Source organism: Capra hircus, chromosome 10 (genome assembly GCF_001704415.2).
Source record: "Capra hircus breed San Clemente chromosome 10, ASM170441v1, whole genome shotgun sequence".
Taxonomy (NCBI): Eukaryota; Metazoa; Chordata; class Mammalia; order Artiodactyla; family Bovidae; genus Capra; species Capra hircus.
Genome location: NC_030817.1, coordinates 2,675,583 through 2,691,143, shown reverse-complemented (window position 1 = coordinate 2,691,143; position 15,561 = coordinate 2,675,583). Strand labels below are relative to the sequence as shown.

General features: G+C 41.1%; 1 protein-coding gene across 3 annotated transcripts in view; it reads left to right on the top strand.

The window, feature by feature from the left end:
- The window catches only part of TTC8 (tetratricopeptide repeat domain 8), a 59,751-nt gene that overhangs the window by 25,592 nt on the left and 18,598 nt on the right, over positions 1 to 15,561 (top strand). For all 3 annotated transcript variants that reach the window (XM_013967382.2, XM_013967380.2, XM_018053858.1), the window contains exon 7: positions 5,389 to 5,474. In XM_013967382.2, the coding sequence (XP_013822836.2) occupies positions 5,389 to 5,474 (86 nt within the window). The remainder of the gene's footprint in view (positions 1 to 5,388; positions 5,475 to 15,561) is intronic.

Genomic DNA, 15,561 nt, shown 5'->3' with positions numbered 1-15,561 from the left:
TTTTTGGGGTAAAGTTCCCATCTCTCCCCTTCAACATTTTGTGATAGAAAATTTCAAACTTGCAGATAGAATGTATAATGAGAGTATAATGAGCCTGCATCAGTCATCACCCAAATTCAACAGTAATCAATAATCGATCATCTTGGTAGCCTTTTAACAGAGAATTTTAAGGTTACGTGCATATGACTTCTCCATTTGTGGTAATTTTTACATGCTAGTATGCAAGCGAGTAGTAACTTCACAGATTTTGTCAGATCAAATGTAGTTGATTCTACAGTGTCTGGTGATAGTATTTTCTGTCATTCTTTTATTCACAGGAAAAGCTTTATCCCAATGTATTAAGTATGCAGGGAGACAAAAGCATTTTTCTCAGTTGTGTTTTCTATGTGTCAACCATTATGCCATATAAAAATACATTTATTTTCTGCCTCTGTAAGCCGTGTAATCTAGCTGAGGAAATAAAATTGACACAATGAAACAGTTAGAGAAAGGTAACTGCCAGGTTGTGATATTATTACCAGGTATCAAGGGGAAAAATCAGGGGATGATATTAGTAAAAATCCAGTAAGAATTTTTTTGGAAAGGGAGGGAGAAAATGTAAAAGAAGGGTAAAAACATGAAGAGGATATGGAATGAGAAATAAATAAGCCATATCCTAAACAGTGGGAGCATTTTGAGGCATTGTCAGAAAGAAGTGACAGAATGTGATACTGGATTTGGTGTGGCAGACAAAGGAGAGAGCCAGGTCAGACCTGCCTCTTGAAGGTGCTGTAAGAGCGACTGTCTTACTAACAGACATGGGATTGTTAGGGAAGGAGGTTAGACTGTAAAGAAGCCGAATAACCCACTGGAAGGATTGTTAGGGAAGGAGGTTAGACTGTAAAGAAGCCGAATAACCCACTGGAAGGATTGTTAGGGAAGGAGGTTAGACTGTAAAGAAGCTGCATAACCCACTGGAAGGATTGTTAGGGAAGGAGGTTAGACTGTAAAGAAGCCGAATAACCCACTGGAAGGATTGTTAGGGAAGGAGGTTAGACTGTAAAGAAGCCGAATAACCCACTGGAAGGATTGTTAGGGAAGGAGGTTAGACTGTAAAGAAGCCGAATAACCCACTGGAAGGATTGTTAGGGAAGGAGGTTAGACTGTAAAGAAGCCGAATAACCCACTGGAAGGATTGTTAGGGAGGGAGGTTAGACTGTAAAGAAGCCGAATAACCCACTGGAAGGATTGTTAGGGAAGGAGGTTAGACTGTAAAGAAGCTGCATAACCCACTGGAAGGCGTTTTCAGTTTGAAACTGTGAAAGCCGATCCAAGTGGAGATGCCACTGCATGTATCAGAAGCTGTTCCCCTAAAATGCAGAGCCCGGGCCGGATATACCGAGTATGGTGGTTATCTGTAAGGAAGTGATGGTGGATGTGGTCACATAGAGGAAAGAGAAACTAAGGCTGGAATGACTGAGAAACCAGGCTGCTGCTGCTGCTGCTAAGTCGTTTCAGTCATGTCCGACTCTGTGTGACCCCATAGACAGCCCACCAGGCTCCCCTGTCCCTGTGATTCTCCAGGAAAGAGCACTGGAGTGGGTTGCCATTTCCTTCTCCAATGCATGAGAGTGAAAAAGTGAAAGTGAAGTCGCTTAGTCGTATCTGATTCCTAGCGACCCCATGGACAGCAGCCTACCAGGCTCCTCTGTCCATGGGATTTGCCAGGCAAGAGTACTGGAGTGGGTTGCCATTGCCTTCACGTTGCTGTAAATAAAAGTAAGTACAGTACATGTCATTTTCACTTAATATAAAGCTGGTCAGAGCATTATAAGGTGATATATGAAATCACTTAGTTATATTGTCATTAAAAAGAAACATTCAAATACCATCCCCTTTTATAAATGAGTAAATGTTTGTAATTACTAGATCATAGATTTCTTGACTTGTTGAAGATTGATTGATTGATTGCAGAGATGTTTATTCTTTCTTCCTACACATTCTGAGCTACCACAGTGTGCCAGGCACTGTTCCAGGCCCTGAGACTACAGGGTGAAGCAGAATCTCTGCTCTTTCGGAAATTACGTTCTGGTTGGGCAAGGAATGGAGACAGTTAGCAAATTTAAAAAAATATATAAAATGTCATGGGATAAATAGTATAAAAATACAGCAGGGAAACCAGGGAAGGGAATAGATAATGACATGGAGGATGATATTATTTTAGATGAGGTAGAAGGCGGCTGCTTCCCTGGTGGCTCAGAGGGTAAAGCATCTGCCTGCAATGTGGGAGACCCAGGTTCGATCTCTGGGTTGGGAAGACCCTCCTAGAGAAGGAAATGGCAACCCACTCCAGTATTATTGCCTGGAAAATCCCATGGATGGAGGAGCCTGCTGCGCTACAGTTCATGGGGTCACAGAGTCGGACACAGCTGAGTGACTTCACTTTCACTTAGAAGGCGGTTGATAAAGTTCACTTCGAAAAGACATTTAAACAGAGGCCTGAAGGAAGGAAGACAAACCAGATGGTTCGGTGGAAGAAGAGCACGTTAAGTCAGAAAGACTGACTGCAGAGGCCCTGGGTATCAGCATTCTTGGATCATTTAAGGAACGTTGAGGAGGCCATTGTGGCTGGAGTGAAGTCTGAGAGGGGGGAAGTTGTAGGCGATGGGTTCAGAAAACTGATAGATCATACGCTGGTTATGGGTCATGATGATGATATCCTTATTAATAGTTTCATCTTGAAGAGGCTCTACATCTTGGCATTTACATAATAGTGAGAAAAGGAGCTACATTGAAAAAAACAATTTGTTTTATGGAAAAATATATTTCTGCTTTTGGGTTCTTAATAAGTCTCTCCCTTTCTCTCCCTTTTTGGTGCAATGTTGGTAATATTGACAGAACTGAAGTGGCATGTGGATTGGTGATTCTGGGATCTTTATTTCCATAAGCTGTTTAATTTCATCGTGCTGACGTTGTCACAGCTCCCACAATAGTGAATGAAAGACTGTTTGTTTAAACTTTGGTCGTTGAGGGCGCTGTTTCCAACTGTTACTTAGCAGAGTCTCTGGGACACCGAGTTGGACGTATTCACAGGTGTTTTGCTGTCTGGATCTGCCAAGGCTCCCTGTTCATAGGGACTTTTATAAACTTATTTATAACCTTGTAGGTCTTTATTAAAAGCTAGATATTAGATTGATTAGTTTATTCAAAGATCCTAAAATATAAGTATCTAGTCATTTATTTTAAAAAGCTGGCAAAGACTTTAAGGAAATACAGCTCTTGTGTCACCTCTTTAAAATTTAAAAATGTTGGTAGCTTTTAATTGTGCATCTTATTACGATGACAGTTTTGTTTGATTCCTAAGCTATTTTCAGCATAAATCAGAAGTAAAGAATGAAATTAATTCTTGAAGGTCTCAACAGCATGGCACCCTTCGAGAACAGCAAAGATATGTAAGAAGTCAGCACCTGTTCTCAGGGGATGCAGGGTCCATTTGAAATCATAATGGTGGTTTTGTCTAGTGCAGCCTCAGTCATCAAATGAAGAGCGATCATTAACATGTAATTTTTGCCATTTTTATTCTATATCTGTAATTCATATTAATTTCCTTGATTGGCTTAGACAAATATGTGGGCATGTGAGTCCTATATGGGAACCATATCTGAAAGCAAAATCAACAGCCTGTAGTCAGCACTAAATCTAATCTTGGAAAATTAGAATATATAAAAAAATTCAGAATGACATATTTTTATGAAAAATAGAATGTTATATTAAGTCTGAAAGTGAATCTGATCTGTTTGTTTTAACAGGTCTAAAAGATTAAGTTAAAAGGAATATGATTCAGATATTTACAATGTACTCCTGAACTGAGCTGATTGAAATACGGTTTTCTGGTATTTCTAGAGATAATGATAATTGAAATGATGCCTTTTTTCCCCTCATTTTTCACTTCCACTTTTATCTCTGGATTCTTTTTAATTTCCATAGCTTTCAAGTAGAAATGTTGATTTTTCAAGTCCATTAGAACCTCAGCATGTGACACCATTCCTTTATAAATAGTTTGCATATTTAGAAGTCTCCCCTGGAGTGAGGGAAGATGGGGAACACAAGGAAAGTTATTAATTTTGCAGCAGGAGCTTCAAGGAACTCTTTTGGCGTTCATTTCAGATAAGAGTTAATATGAAGAAATGAACAATAATATGGGATACATTCTGAGATTATGGGCGTCCCTGGTGGCTCAGATGGTAAAGAATCTGCCTGCAATGCGGGAAACCTGGGTTCGATCCCTGGGTTGGGAAGACCCCCTGGAGAAGGGAACAGCTACATTCCAGTATTCTGGCCTGGAGAATTCCATGGACAGAGGAGCCTGGCGGGCTACAGTCCATGGGGTCACAAAGAGTCGGATATGACTGAGGGACTTTGATTTCCCTTCTGAGATTATAGAACCGAAAATATAAGTTACTGTAACTGAGCTATTGAATATTGTGATGATGTTAACACTGACTAAAGAATAAAAGGTTTTCAATCTTAATAGAAAGGATAGTAAAAAATCAGAATTATTTTAAAACTAATAATTTTAAAAAATTATTATAAAAAATCAGAATTCTTTTAAAACTAATAACCAAATCTTTACATGAGCTTCAGATTCCTATGAACTATACATTTGTATAAAGATTGATTTGCTTCCTCTCTGTACAAATGGTTTCTGCTTTTTGGGTATAGAATCCTAATTCTTAATTAGGAATTTTTGTCTGATCTTGAATAATCACTAGAAGGGACAAACTAGCAGACGTTAGAGAGAAAGGGGTAAGCACACATAAAATACGGAAGCAGTTAGCTCTTTCTCAGTCCATCGCAGGCAAAGCCTGACCTTTAGGATTCCTGGAACGTAAGGTGATATAAGAATAATGGGACAATGGTTGTTGAAAGATGGTAGTCACCAATCCAGCTCTTCTTCATGACCCTGTTTTTAAACCTTTTTCTATCTCCATACTTGATCTTTCCCTGTTTCTCGACCTCTGTCTTTAAAGTGGGGCCTGCACTTGGGCCTACTTTACACAGTAAAGGCTTGACTGCCACTAAGTTTGGAAGCATTTTGGTGGGGTAAACACTTACAATTTTTTAATACCAGTTTTGTACTTTGTATATTAAAGCTGTATTCAGATAGACTGTACATCTGCTTCCCTTTGATCAGTGTTTCCTTCTCATCTGCTGTCAGCCCTCTGGTCTGGAACTGATTATTTAGGGAAAATTGGTGGGGCCATCTGGAGACATGAGCAACTCGAGTTTCTGTCTGATTTCTAATGCATGTTTTGATCGATGCTAATTATATGGTTTATTTCATTATTTATTGTTTCTGCTTATTGTCAGAAGAGGAAATCCTAATTGAAAATGAATTGTTTTTCAAAGGCTTTGGATTTGGCTGCCCTTTCCACGGAACATTCTCAGTACAAGGACTGGTGGTGGAAAGTGCAGATTGGAAAATGTTACTACAGGTAAAATTCAGATTCTTTTCAAAGGCTGAGAAACGGCAACATATTTCAGGGCCTCAAATCCAGTAACTTGTCCTCATGAAGAAGTGAGCAAGGTGTTGCTGGCTTACTTGAGAGAGCATTTGCTCAGCAGTCACGTGATGGCTCCCGTGAGTGGTAAAGAATCCACCTGTCAGTGCAGAAGACTCAGGAGACACGTGTCCGACCCCTGGGCTGGGAGGATCCCCTGGAGTAGGAAATGGCAACTCATTCCAGTACTCTTGCCTGGAAAATTCCATAGACTGAGAAGCCTGGAGGGCTACAGTCCATGGGGCCACAGAGAGTTGGACATGACTGAGTGACTGGCTACACACATATGTGAAGGCACTAAGACACCGTTAGAATAGTGAAATTTTAGATCTGGGAAGGGGAAGCTTTGAGACCATCACACCCTTTTCAGGTGAAGAAGCCGAGGCCAGAGAAACTGATTTGTATCAGGAACCAGTTAGTAACAGACCTGGGATTAGGATCGACCTGGTTCTCTGCTCCTCTTAACTCACGTCTTTATTTCTTCTTCGGCCTCACATCTGTAAAGTGCTTTACAGTCAAGAGAGAACTGGTCCATACATCACCTTATCTCAGTTAAATCTTACGGCATTTTGGAGGTAGTTGCTATTAGTAGCCCTTTGTCCAGATGAGAAAACGTGAGCCTCAGAAGGACAGAGTGACCTTCCCAACTCCATGTAGCCTGTGAGCGGCAGAACTAGACCTGGAGCTCAGCTTTCTGATGCCAGTTCCTTTACCGTCTGCGCAATCTCATAGTGTTTCCCTAGGATCTGACATTCTTACACTAGTTCACTTAACCTTTAACCACATTTTTAAGCCAGTTGAGAGATCAAAAAAGTTATAATCAGTATTATGTACATTATACAACAGCTGGTAAGCAGGCTCTGAAATGATTGCTTAACACTGAAATGCACTTGGAGCATTTGAAAAATACAGACAAATGAATAGTTATATTTTATAAAGATAAATGTATTTTATTATTCAGAAACAAGGTAGACCAGTGACTGTGAACATCATTCAGTCGTTACTAACTTTAGTCACTGAGCACTGAGGAAAAGGAAATATAAACAGAATTAAAAGGATGCTTATTTTTCTACTGTTGAAATTAAGACTGTTTTCCACTTAGATATTTCACATAGAACTCTGAAGTATTTTTTCCTACTGTTAGATTGAGGAAGTATTTTCTGCTAAAAGGTAGTTCTGGATCATTATAACATTAAGCTCTTATGAATATAATTTCTGAGGACAAGCTTGGAATCTTGAGGTTCTAAGCAAAACTCTCAGAAATCTGTAATAACGAAAGAAAAGCATAACTTGATTCCTTCTTTCCTTCACGTAAGATGGTATTTAAATGAATGTATTTTGTTATGTTAATTATCATTCTCCTCTGCTTCCTTGATTGCTTCTCATCTTTATGTATGGAGCCTTCATTCGTTTGTTCATTCACTCACGGTACCATGTTTAATGAGAAGCTCCTTTAAAGGTTTACAGCTGAACGGGAGAGAGAACAGGAATCATTTGCAAATGTGGTTCCCGTCCTGATAGAAGCACGTGCAGGGCGCAGGGCGAGCCCAGAGGAAGAGCCCCTTCCTCTCGGCGACAGCCAGGGAAGGTGCCGGCGGGAGCACCCGGGGCGCCGGCGCTCTCTCCGCTCCTGACGGCGGAGTGCTCCCGGCTCTTCCCGTGCAGTGGCTTTCGCAGTTGCCCCCTTACTAGCCACGCCCGCTCCAGTGCCCCGCTCCAGTGCCCCGCTCCTGGCTTTTCCTGTCATTTGTTTGACTCGCTGTGTTAGTTTCTTACCTAGGTTTTCTGCCTCCGTTTTCTTGTCCGATCAGTCCTTCCTAGCACTGCTGTCAGAGTGACTGCTGCAGATATTCTGTGGCTGATCTCCATTGCCTCCAAAATTAAAGCTGTGTTTCACCTGGGGCATCCGCGAGCCTGTCCAAGTCTATAGCTTTGCCCACGTTTCTCACTTCTCCCATTCTGTCTCGTGTTTTGCTTTTTGGTGAAACCTAACGACTCAGCATTCCCCTATCATGCTGGGGACTTTCCTTCTTGTGTGCTTGTGCCGATAGTTTGCGTCCGTCAGAGATGTCCCTTCACCCCACCCCACCCCACCTCACTGTCGAAATCCTGCCCGTTCCCTCCTCGTGGCGGGAACTTAGTTTGTTCCTCCTTTGTGCTCTCAAAGTACTTTTTTTCCCTCATTGGCTGTAATACAATTAGATCTCTTTTAAAATATGTTTTGTTTCAATCTTAATTGGTGCCTTCAGTACACGATTGTTATCTTCATTTTTGCAACTCCTTAACATCATTAAATGCGCATGCAGTTGGTCCTTGACAATGTTTATTGAATTAAATTGGAGAAAAAAACCTGGCAGTTGGTGGAGATTATCTCTGGACTCTGACTCTTTGATATTGTCCTATGTTTATGAATTTGACTGATGTTTTCATTATTCCTAGACGTTCTTTATACATGGCGCCCATTCCATTTCCTTTGCACAAGAACCCATGTGGCGGATTCCTTTTTGATAGGATCAGAGGAAATGGTCTCTTAACAGTATAGTAATAAAACACATATGACTCATCCTTCTTTCCTTTCTTTGGTTTCCAGGTACTTCAGTAGCTCTGATTGTTTGTTGGTTTTTTAATTTCTTTATTCTTCATTGTTTTTTTCTAAAATCTAGTTCTGTTTTCATATTTTTTATATGTATCTTTTTATTGTAATCCCTATAAAATTATTTTTTGCAAGAGACAACTTATTAGTTAAAAATATACAAACTAAATAATTGTTCATGGAATTCAGTGATTCAACTTCAGCCGTGTGTTTAAGACTTAAATATTCAGTTGAAACTCTGTATAAATACGCTGTTCTTTCAGAACCTCAGTGTTCTCTGATAACATTTTATGAACATTCCTTGTAAAAGGTGCAGGGCTTTTGAAGCAGTAGGGGGTTCTACCACATCACACATCTGCTAACTTTAGGCCAGATTGTGGGGTCACTTTAACTTCTTTGTCCCACATTGTCCAGCATCTCTTTGGGTATAGTTATACCAGTGCTTGAGGTTTATGTTAGGAACAAAGGACACAGCTATTCTTTCAAGTCTTTAAATGAAAATAACATAATGGACTATATTGTATACTGTTTTATCTTTATTTCATAAATAAAAGCATTATGATAAAGTGCCTAAGTAGCTCTCACATGTCTGGGATGAGTAGTTATGAGAAAGCCCCACAGATCTATTAAGGACAGGCTGAAGTGTGCTTTAGCAGTTGATTTCATGGTTAATAAAATGTTCCCTGGGCAGAAGTGGGTGTTGATATCAGGACAGTTGTATTTAAGCAAGGAACAAATCTCAGATTCATAGACGAGGACAATCAGTATCAGATACAAAAATGGGGAAAGAAAATGTTGTGGAATAATAAAATGGTATAGCTATATCACTTAACTGTTTACCTTAAAATTGTTTAGAGTTTAAAAATGGGCTTATGCAGAGTCAAAACAGGTAACTTGAAACAAGTGAAAACTGGAATTAGAACACATCAAAGTTTACGGAGTGCAGCAAAAGCTCACCCTAAGAGAGAAGTTCTGAGCAATAAATGCCTGTTCAAGAAACAAGAAAATTCTCAAATAAGCAGCCTAGCTTCACACCTCAAGTAACTAGAAAAAGAAGAACAGATAAAGCTCAAAGTTAGTGGAAGGAAGGAAATAACAAAGATCAGAATAGAAATAAATGAAATAGGAACATGAGAAGGATCATGACTATGAGTAAGTGGGATTTATTCCAGGAATGTAAGGATGGTTCAGTATATGCAAATCAGTGTAATATATCACATTAACAAAATGAAGTATAAAAATCATCTGATTATCTCAATAGATGCAGAGAGAGCATTTGACAAAGTCCAGCATCCATTTATGATAAAAACTCCTAACAAAGTGGGTGTAGAAGGAATGTACCTCCACACAGTAAAGGCCATGAATGACAAGCCTGCTGCTGAAGTCACACTCTCTGGTGTTGAAAGCTTTTGCTCTGTAAGGTGAAGGCTAAGGTAAGGATGCCCAGTGGCTCCGTTTTTACTCAACATACTATTGGAAGTCCTAGCCAGAGGATTTAGGCAAGAAGAAGAAATAAAAGGCATCCACATCAGAAAAGAAGTAAAACTGTTTCTGTTTATAGTGGATGTGATGCTATATATAGAATATCCTAAAGACTCCACCAAAAAACTGTTGGAAATAGTAAGTGAATTCAGTAAACTTGCAGAATACAAAATCTGTTGCTTTCTATACATTAATAACGAGAGCAGTTCTCCTGGGTTTCCTTACCCTGCTGCTCTCCACCCGGGCGCCCTTTCCCAATAAAATCTCTTGCTTTGTCAGCACGTGTGTCTCCTCAGACAATTCATTTCTGAGTGCTAGACAAGAGCCCAGTTTCGGGCTCTGGAAGGGGTCCGCCTTCCTGCAACAAATGGCGACTCTGGCGGGGACTCTTCTTCGCTGAGACTGGCATCCTGACCACTCGGGGTACTCAGGGGCCAGCTTGCCTGCCAATGGACCAGACCCAGCAGCCGCAACTGGGACCCTTTTGTCCCTGGTCTTCTCCTGACGCGGACAACTGGCCAGAGTGTCCCGACCGGTAAGTAACAAGAGACTTTATTGACCTCTCTCCTTAACCTTTCCTATTCCCCGTTTTTCTAGTCCCCCGGTCCTGGATGCAGGAATCTGGTCTAAGGGCCCTCAGCCTGAGCTGAGGATTGGAGACTGATCACCTCCCCTTGGCAGAGAACTCGAATTCTGGTTATGGTCTGGTCTGATTTCTGGTAGGGCCGAGTTCCAGCCCTCCCTTCTTTGGAGGCCCAGGGAGAAGTCTCATAACGCCTGGGTATCTGTAGGTGGCAAGAGACATCTTTAAGGCCACCCCTTTCACCCCCCTCTCCCGCCTCCTCCCCCTTCTTTGAACCTGGCTTCCTTTCCTCCCTTGAAATCTTTGATGTTAGTACTTGGATCTGAAGTTCTGTGTCTCTATAGGAGGTTTTCTGAGAGACTATTCTTGTATTTAACGGCTTCCCTGGTGTGCACAGGTTAAAGCATCTGCCTGCAATGTGAGAGACCTGTGTTCGATCCCTCGGTTCAGAAGATCCCCTGGAGAAGGAAATGGCAACCCACTCCAGTATTCTTGCCTGGAGAATCCCGTGGATGGAGGAGCTTGGTGGGCTGCAGTCCACGGGTCACAAAGAGTCGGACACGACTGAGCGACTTCACTTTCACTTACATTAATAACAAAGAAGTTAAGAAAACAGGCCCATTTACAATTTCATCAAAAAAATAAAACACCTAGGAATAAATTTAACCAAAGAGATGAAAATACCTGTACACCAAAAACTATAAGATATTAATGAAAGAAACTGATGAAGGCACAAGTAAATTGAAAGCTATTTCACATTCTTGGATTAGAAGAATTATTATTATTAAAATGCCCCTAGTGCCTGAAGCATCTACAGATTCAGTGCAGTCACTATCACAGTTACAGTGGCATTTTTCACAGAAGTAGAGCAAGCAGTTCTAAAACTTGTGTGGAACCACAGCAGACCCCACAGACCAAAAAAATCCTGAGAAAGAAAAACAAAGCTGGAGGCATTACATTCCCTGATTTCAAACCAAATTACAGAGCTATAGGGACCAAAACATCACTACGAACAAAGCTACTGGAGGTGATGAAATTCCAGTTGAGCTATTTCCAATCCTGGAAGATGATGCTGTGAAAGTGCTGCACTCAATATGCCAGCAAATTTGGAAAACTCAGCAGTGGCCACAGGACTGGAAAAGGTCAGTTTTCATTCCAGTCCCAAAGAAAGGCAATGCCAAAGAATGCTCAAACTACCGCACAGTTGCACTCATCTCACACGCTAGTAAAGTGATGCTCAAAATTCTCCAAGCCAGGCTTCAGCAATACGTGAACCATGAACTTCCTGATGTTCAAGCTGGATTTAGAAAAGGCAGAGGAACCAGAGATCAAATTGCCAGCATCCACTGGATCATAGAAAAATCAAGAGAAATCCAGAAAAACATCTGCTTTATTGACTATGCCAAAGCCTTTGACTGTGTAGATCACAATAAACTGTGGAAAATTCTGAAGGAGATGGGAATACCAGACCACCTGACCTGCCTCTTGAGAAACCTGCATGCAGGTCAGGAAGCAACAGTTAGAACTGGACATGGAATAGCAGACTGGTTCCAAATAGAACAAGGAGTACGTCAAGGCTGTATATTGTCACCCTGCTTATTTAACTTCTATGTAGAGTACATCATGAGAAACGTTGGGCTGGAAGAAGCACAAGCTGGAATCAAGATTGCCGGGAGAAATATCAATAACCTCAGATATGCAGATGATACCACCCTTATGGGAGAAAGTGAAGAGGAGCTAAAAAGCCTCTTGATGGAAGTAAAACTTCAGTTCAGTCGCTCAGTCATGTCCGACTCTGCAACCCCATGAATCGCAGCACCCCAGGCCTCCCTGTCCATCACCTACTCCCAGAGTTCACTCAGACTCACGTCCATCAAGTCCGTGATGCCATCCAGCCATCTCATCCTCGGTTGTCCCCTTCTCCTCCTGCCCCCAATCCCTCCCAGCATCAGTTTTTTCCAATGAGTCAACTCTTTGCATGAGGTGGCCCAAGTACTGGAGCTTCAGCTTTAGCATCATTCCTTCCAAAGAAATCCCAGGGCTGATCTCCTTCAGAATGGACTGGTTGGATCTCCTTGCAGTCCAAGGGACTCTCAAGAGTCTTTTCCAATACCACAGTTCAAAAGCATCAATTCTTCGGCACTCAGCCTTCTTCACAGTCCAACTCTCACATCCATACATGACCACTGGGAAAACCATAGCCTTGACTAGATGGACCTTAGTCGGCAAAGTAATGTCTCTGCTTTTGAATATGCTATCTAGGTTGGTCATAACTTTTCTTCTAAGTAGTAAGCATCTTTTAATTTCATGGCTGCAGTCACCATCTGCAGTGATTTTGGAGCCCCCCAAAATAAAGCCTGACACTGTTTCTACTGTTTCCCCATCTATTTCCCATGAAGTGATGGGACCAGATGCCATGATCTTCGTTTTCTGAATGTTGTGTTTTAAGCCAACTTTTTCACTCTCCTCTTTCACTTTCATCAAGAGGCTTTTTAATTCCTCTTCACTTTCTGCCCTAAGGGTGGTGTCATCTGTATATCTGAGGTTATTGGTATTTCTCCCGGCAATCTTGGTTCCATCTTGTGTTTCTTCCAGTCCAGCGTTTCTCATGATGTACTCTGCATAGAAGTTAAATAGGCAGGATGACAATATGCAGCCTTGACATACTCCTTGTCCTATTTGGAACCAGTCTGTTGTTCCATGTCCAGTTCTAACTGTTGCTTCCTGACCTGCATACAGATTTCTCAAGAGGCAGGTTAAAAGCTCAACATTCAGAAAACGAAGATCATGGCAACTGGTCCCATCACTTAATGGGAAATGGATGGGGAAACAGTGGAGGCAGTGTCAGACTTTATTTTCTTGGGCTCCAGAGTCACTGCAGATGGTGACTGCAGCCATGAAATTAAAAGATGCTCACTCCTTGGAAGGAAAGTTATGACAGACCTAAACAGTGTATTAAAATGCAGAGACATTACTTTGTCAACAAAGGTCCATCTAGTCAAGGCTATGGTTTTTCTAGTAGTCACGTATGGATGTGAGAATTGGACTGTGAAGAAAGCTGAGCGGCGAAGAATTGATGCTTTTGAACTGTGGTGTTGGAGAAGACTCCTGAGAGTCCCTTGGACTGCAAGGAGATCCAACCAGTCCATTCTAAAGGAGATCAGTCCTGGGTGTTCATTGGAAGGACTGATGTTGAAGCTGAAACTCCAATACTTTGGCTACTTCATGGGAAGAGTTAACTCACTGGAGAAGACCCTGATGCTGGGAGGGATTGGGGGCAGGAGGAAAAGGTGACGACAGAGGATGAGATAGCTGGATGGCATCACTGACACGATGGACATGAGTTTGGGTATACTCCGGGAGTTGGTGATGGACAGGGAGGCCTGGTGTGCTGCAATTCATGAGGTCGCGAAGAGTCAGACACGCCTGAGCAACTGATTAAAACATATATGAAGAACTCATGAAACTTAATAGAAAATAAAACAAAATGAGCAGAGGCTCTGAAAAGACTTTTTTCTAAAAAAGACATACAGAGGCCCAACATGAAAAAGCCCAACATCACTAATCCTCAGGGAAACGCAAGTCAAAACCACAGTGAGATTATCATCTTACCTCTGACTGTTATTGAGAAGATTAGAAATCACGAGTGTTGGTAGGATGTGAGGGAAAGAGAACCCTCATGAACTGTTGATGAAAATGTAAATTAGTGTAGCCACAGGGAAAACAGTATGGAGGTTCCTGAAAACATTAAAAATGTGCTTTAAATTAAAATTTTAAATTAATTAAATTTTAAAATTAGTTTTAAGTTAATTAAAAATTGCTGTACCATGTGCTTCAGCAATCCTTGTTCTGGATATCTGTCTGAATAAATGAAAACACTGACTTGAATAAAGGATACCCTCATCACCATGTGCACTGCAGCATTAATAGCCAACATATGGAGACAGTCTAATGCCCGTGAAATCTCGCTGTTCGAGATGGCATGGATGGGCTTGGAGGGCATTATGCTAAGTAAACTAAGTCTCATAGAGAAAGACAAATATCCTATGATCTCCCTTATATGAGGAATCTAAAAAAAAAGTTAACAAAGTTCATAGATACAGAGAACAGATTGGTAGTTGCCTGAGGTTGAGACTAGAGGTGGGCAGATTGGGAGAGGGAGTCAAAAGGTTCAAATGTCAGTTAGAAAATAAATAAGCTGTGGGGATGTCACCTAGAGCATGGCAGCCATGGTTAATAATGCCGTATTGTGTGTGTGAAATTTTCTAACAATGTAAGACTTAAAGGTTCTTATCACAAGAAAAAAATTCTGTAACTTTGGTGATGGATGGTGACGGATGGATGTTAATTAGACTTACTGTGGTGATCATCTGGCAATATATACAAATACCAGATTATTATGTTACATGCCTGAAGTTGATATAATGTTATATGGCAATTATATTGAGTTGGCCAAAAAGTTCCTTCTGTTTTTTAAATTAAAAGACATTTTTCATTTTCACCAAGAACTTTATTCACCATTTCTGTTCCACTACCTTCTGCCAGTTTTCAGGCATAATTCCATCTTCCCAAAACTTTTTATTTTTTTGAGCAAAGAACTATTTCAGATGTCTGTTACAATCTCCCAGGGGACTGAAATTTTTTTCCATTAAGAGAATTTTGTAAAGACCAAAATAAATGGGAATCTGAAGGTGGAATGTCTGATGAATATGGCAGAGAAATCAGAACTACTCAGCCACACTGTAGCAATTTTTGCCTGGTCATCAAACGTGGTCTTGCATGATCCTGATGGAAGACTGCGTTTTCTGTTGACTAATTCCAGACGCTTTTTGTCGAGTGCTGCTTTTAGCTGGTCTAATTGGGAGCAGTACTTGTTGGAATTAATCATTAGGTTTTCCAGAAGCAGCTCATAATAGAGGACTCCTTTCCAATCCCAGCATATCCCAGCATATCCACAACATCGGCTTCTGTGGATGAAGACCGGCCTTTGGTGTGGTTGGTGGTGGTACATTTCACTGGCCCCACAATCTCTATCATTCCACACAATTGTACAGTATCCACTTTTCATCACCTGCCACAATTTGTTTTAAGGAGCATTTCCCTTATGTGTAAGTAGAGAAACGCATCAGAAATCCAGTCAAGAAGATTTTTTTCTGCTCAACTTATGTGGAACCCAAACATCAAAATGGTTAGCATACCACACTGGTATAAATGATTATCAGCACTTGGTTTAGATATTTTGAGCATGCCGGCTATCTCCTGCATGGTATAACATAGATTGTTCTCAATGGATGTCTCAGTTTGATCGCTGTCAACTTCAACAGGTCTGTGTGACCGTGGAGCACAGTCCAGTGAGAAATCTC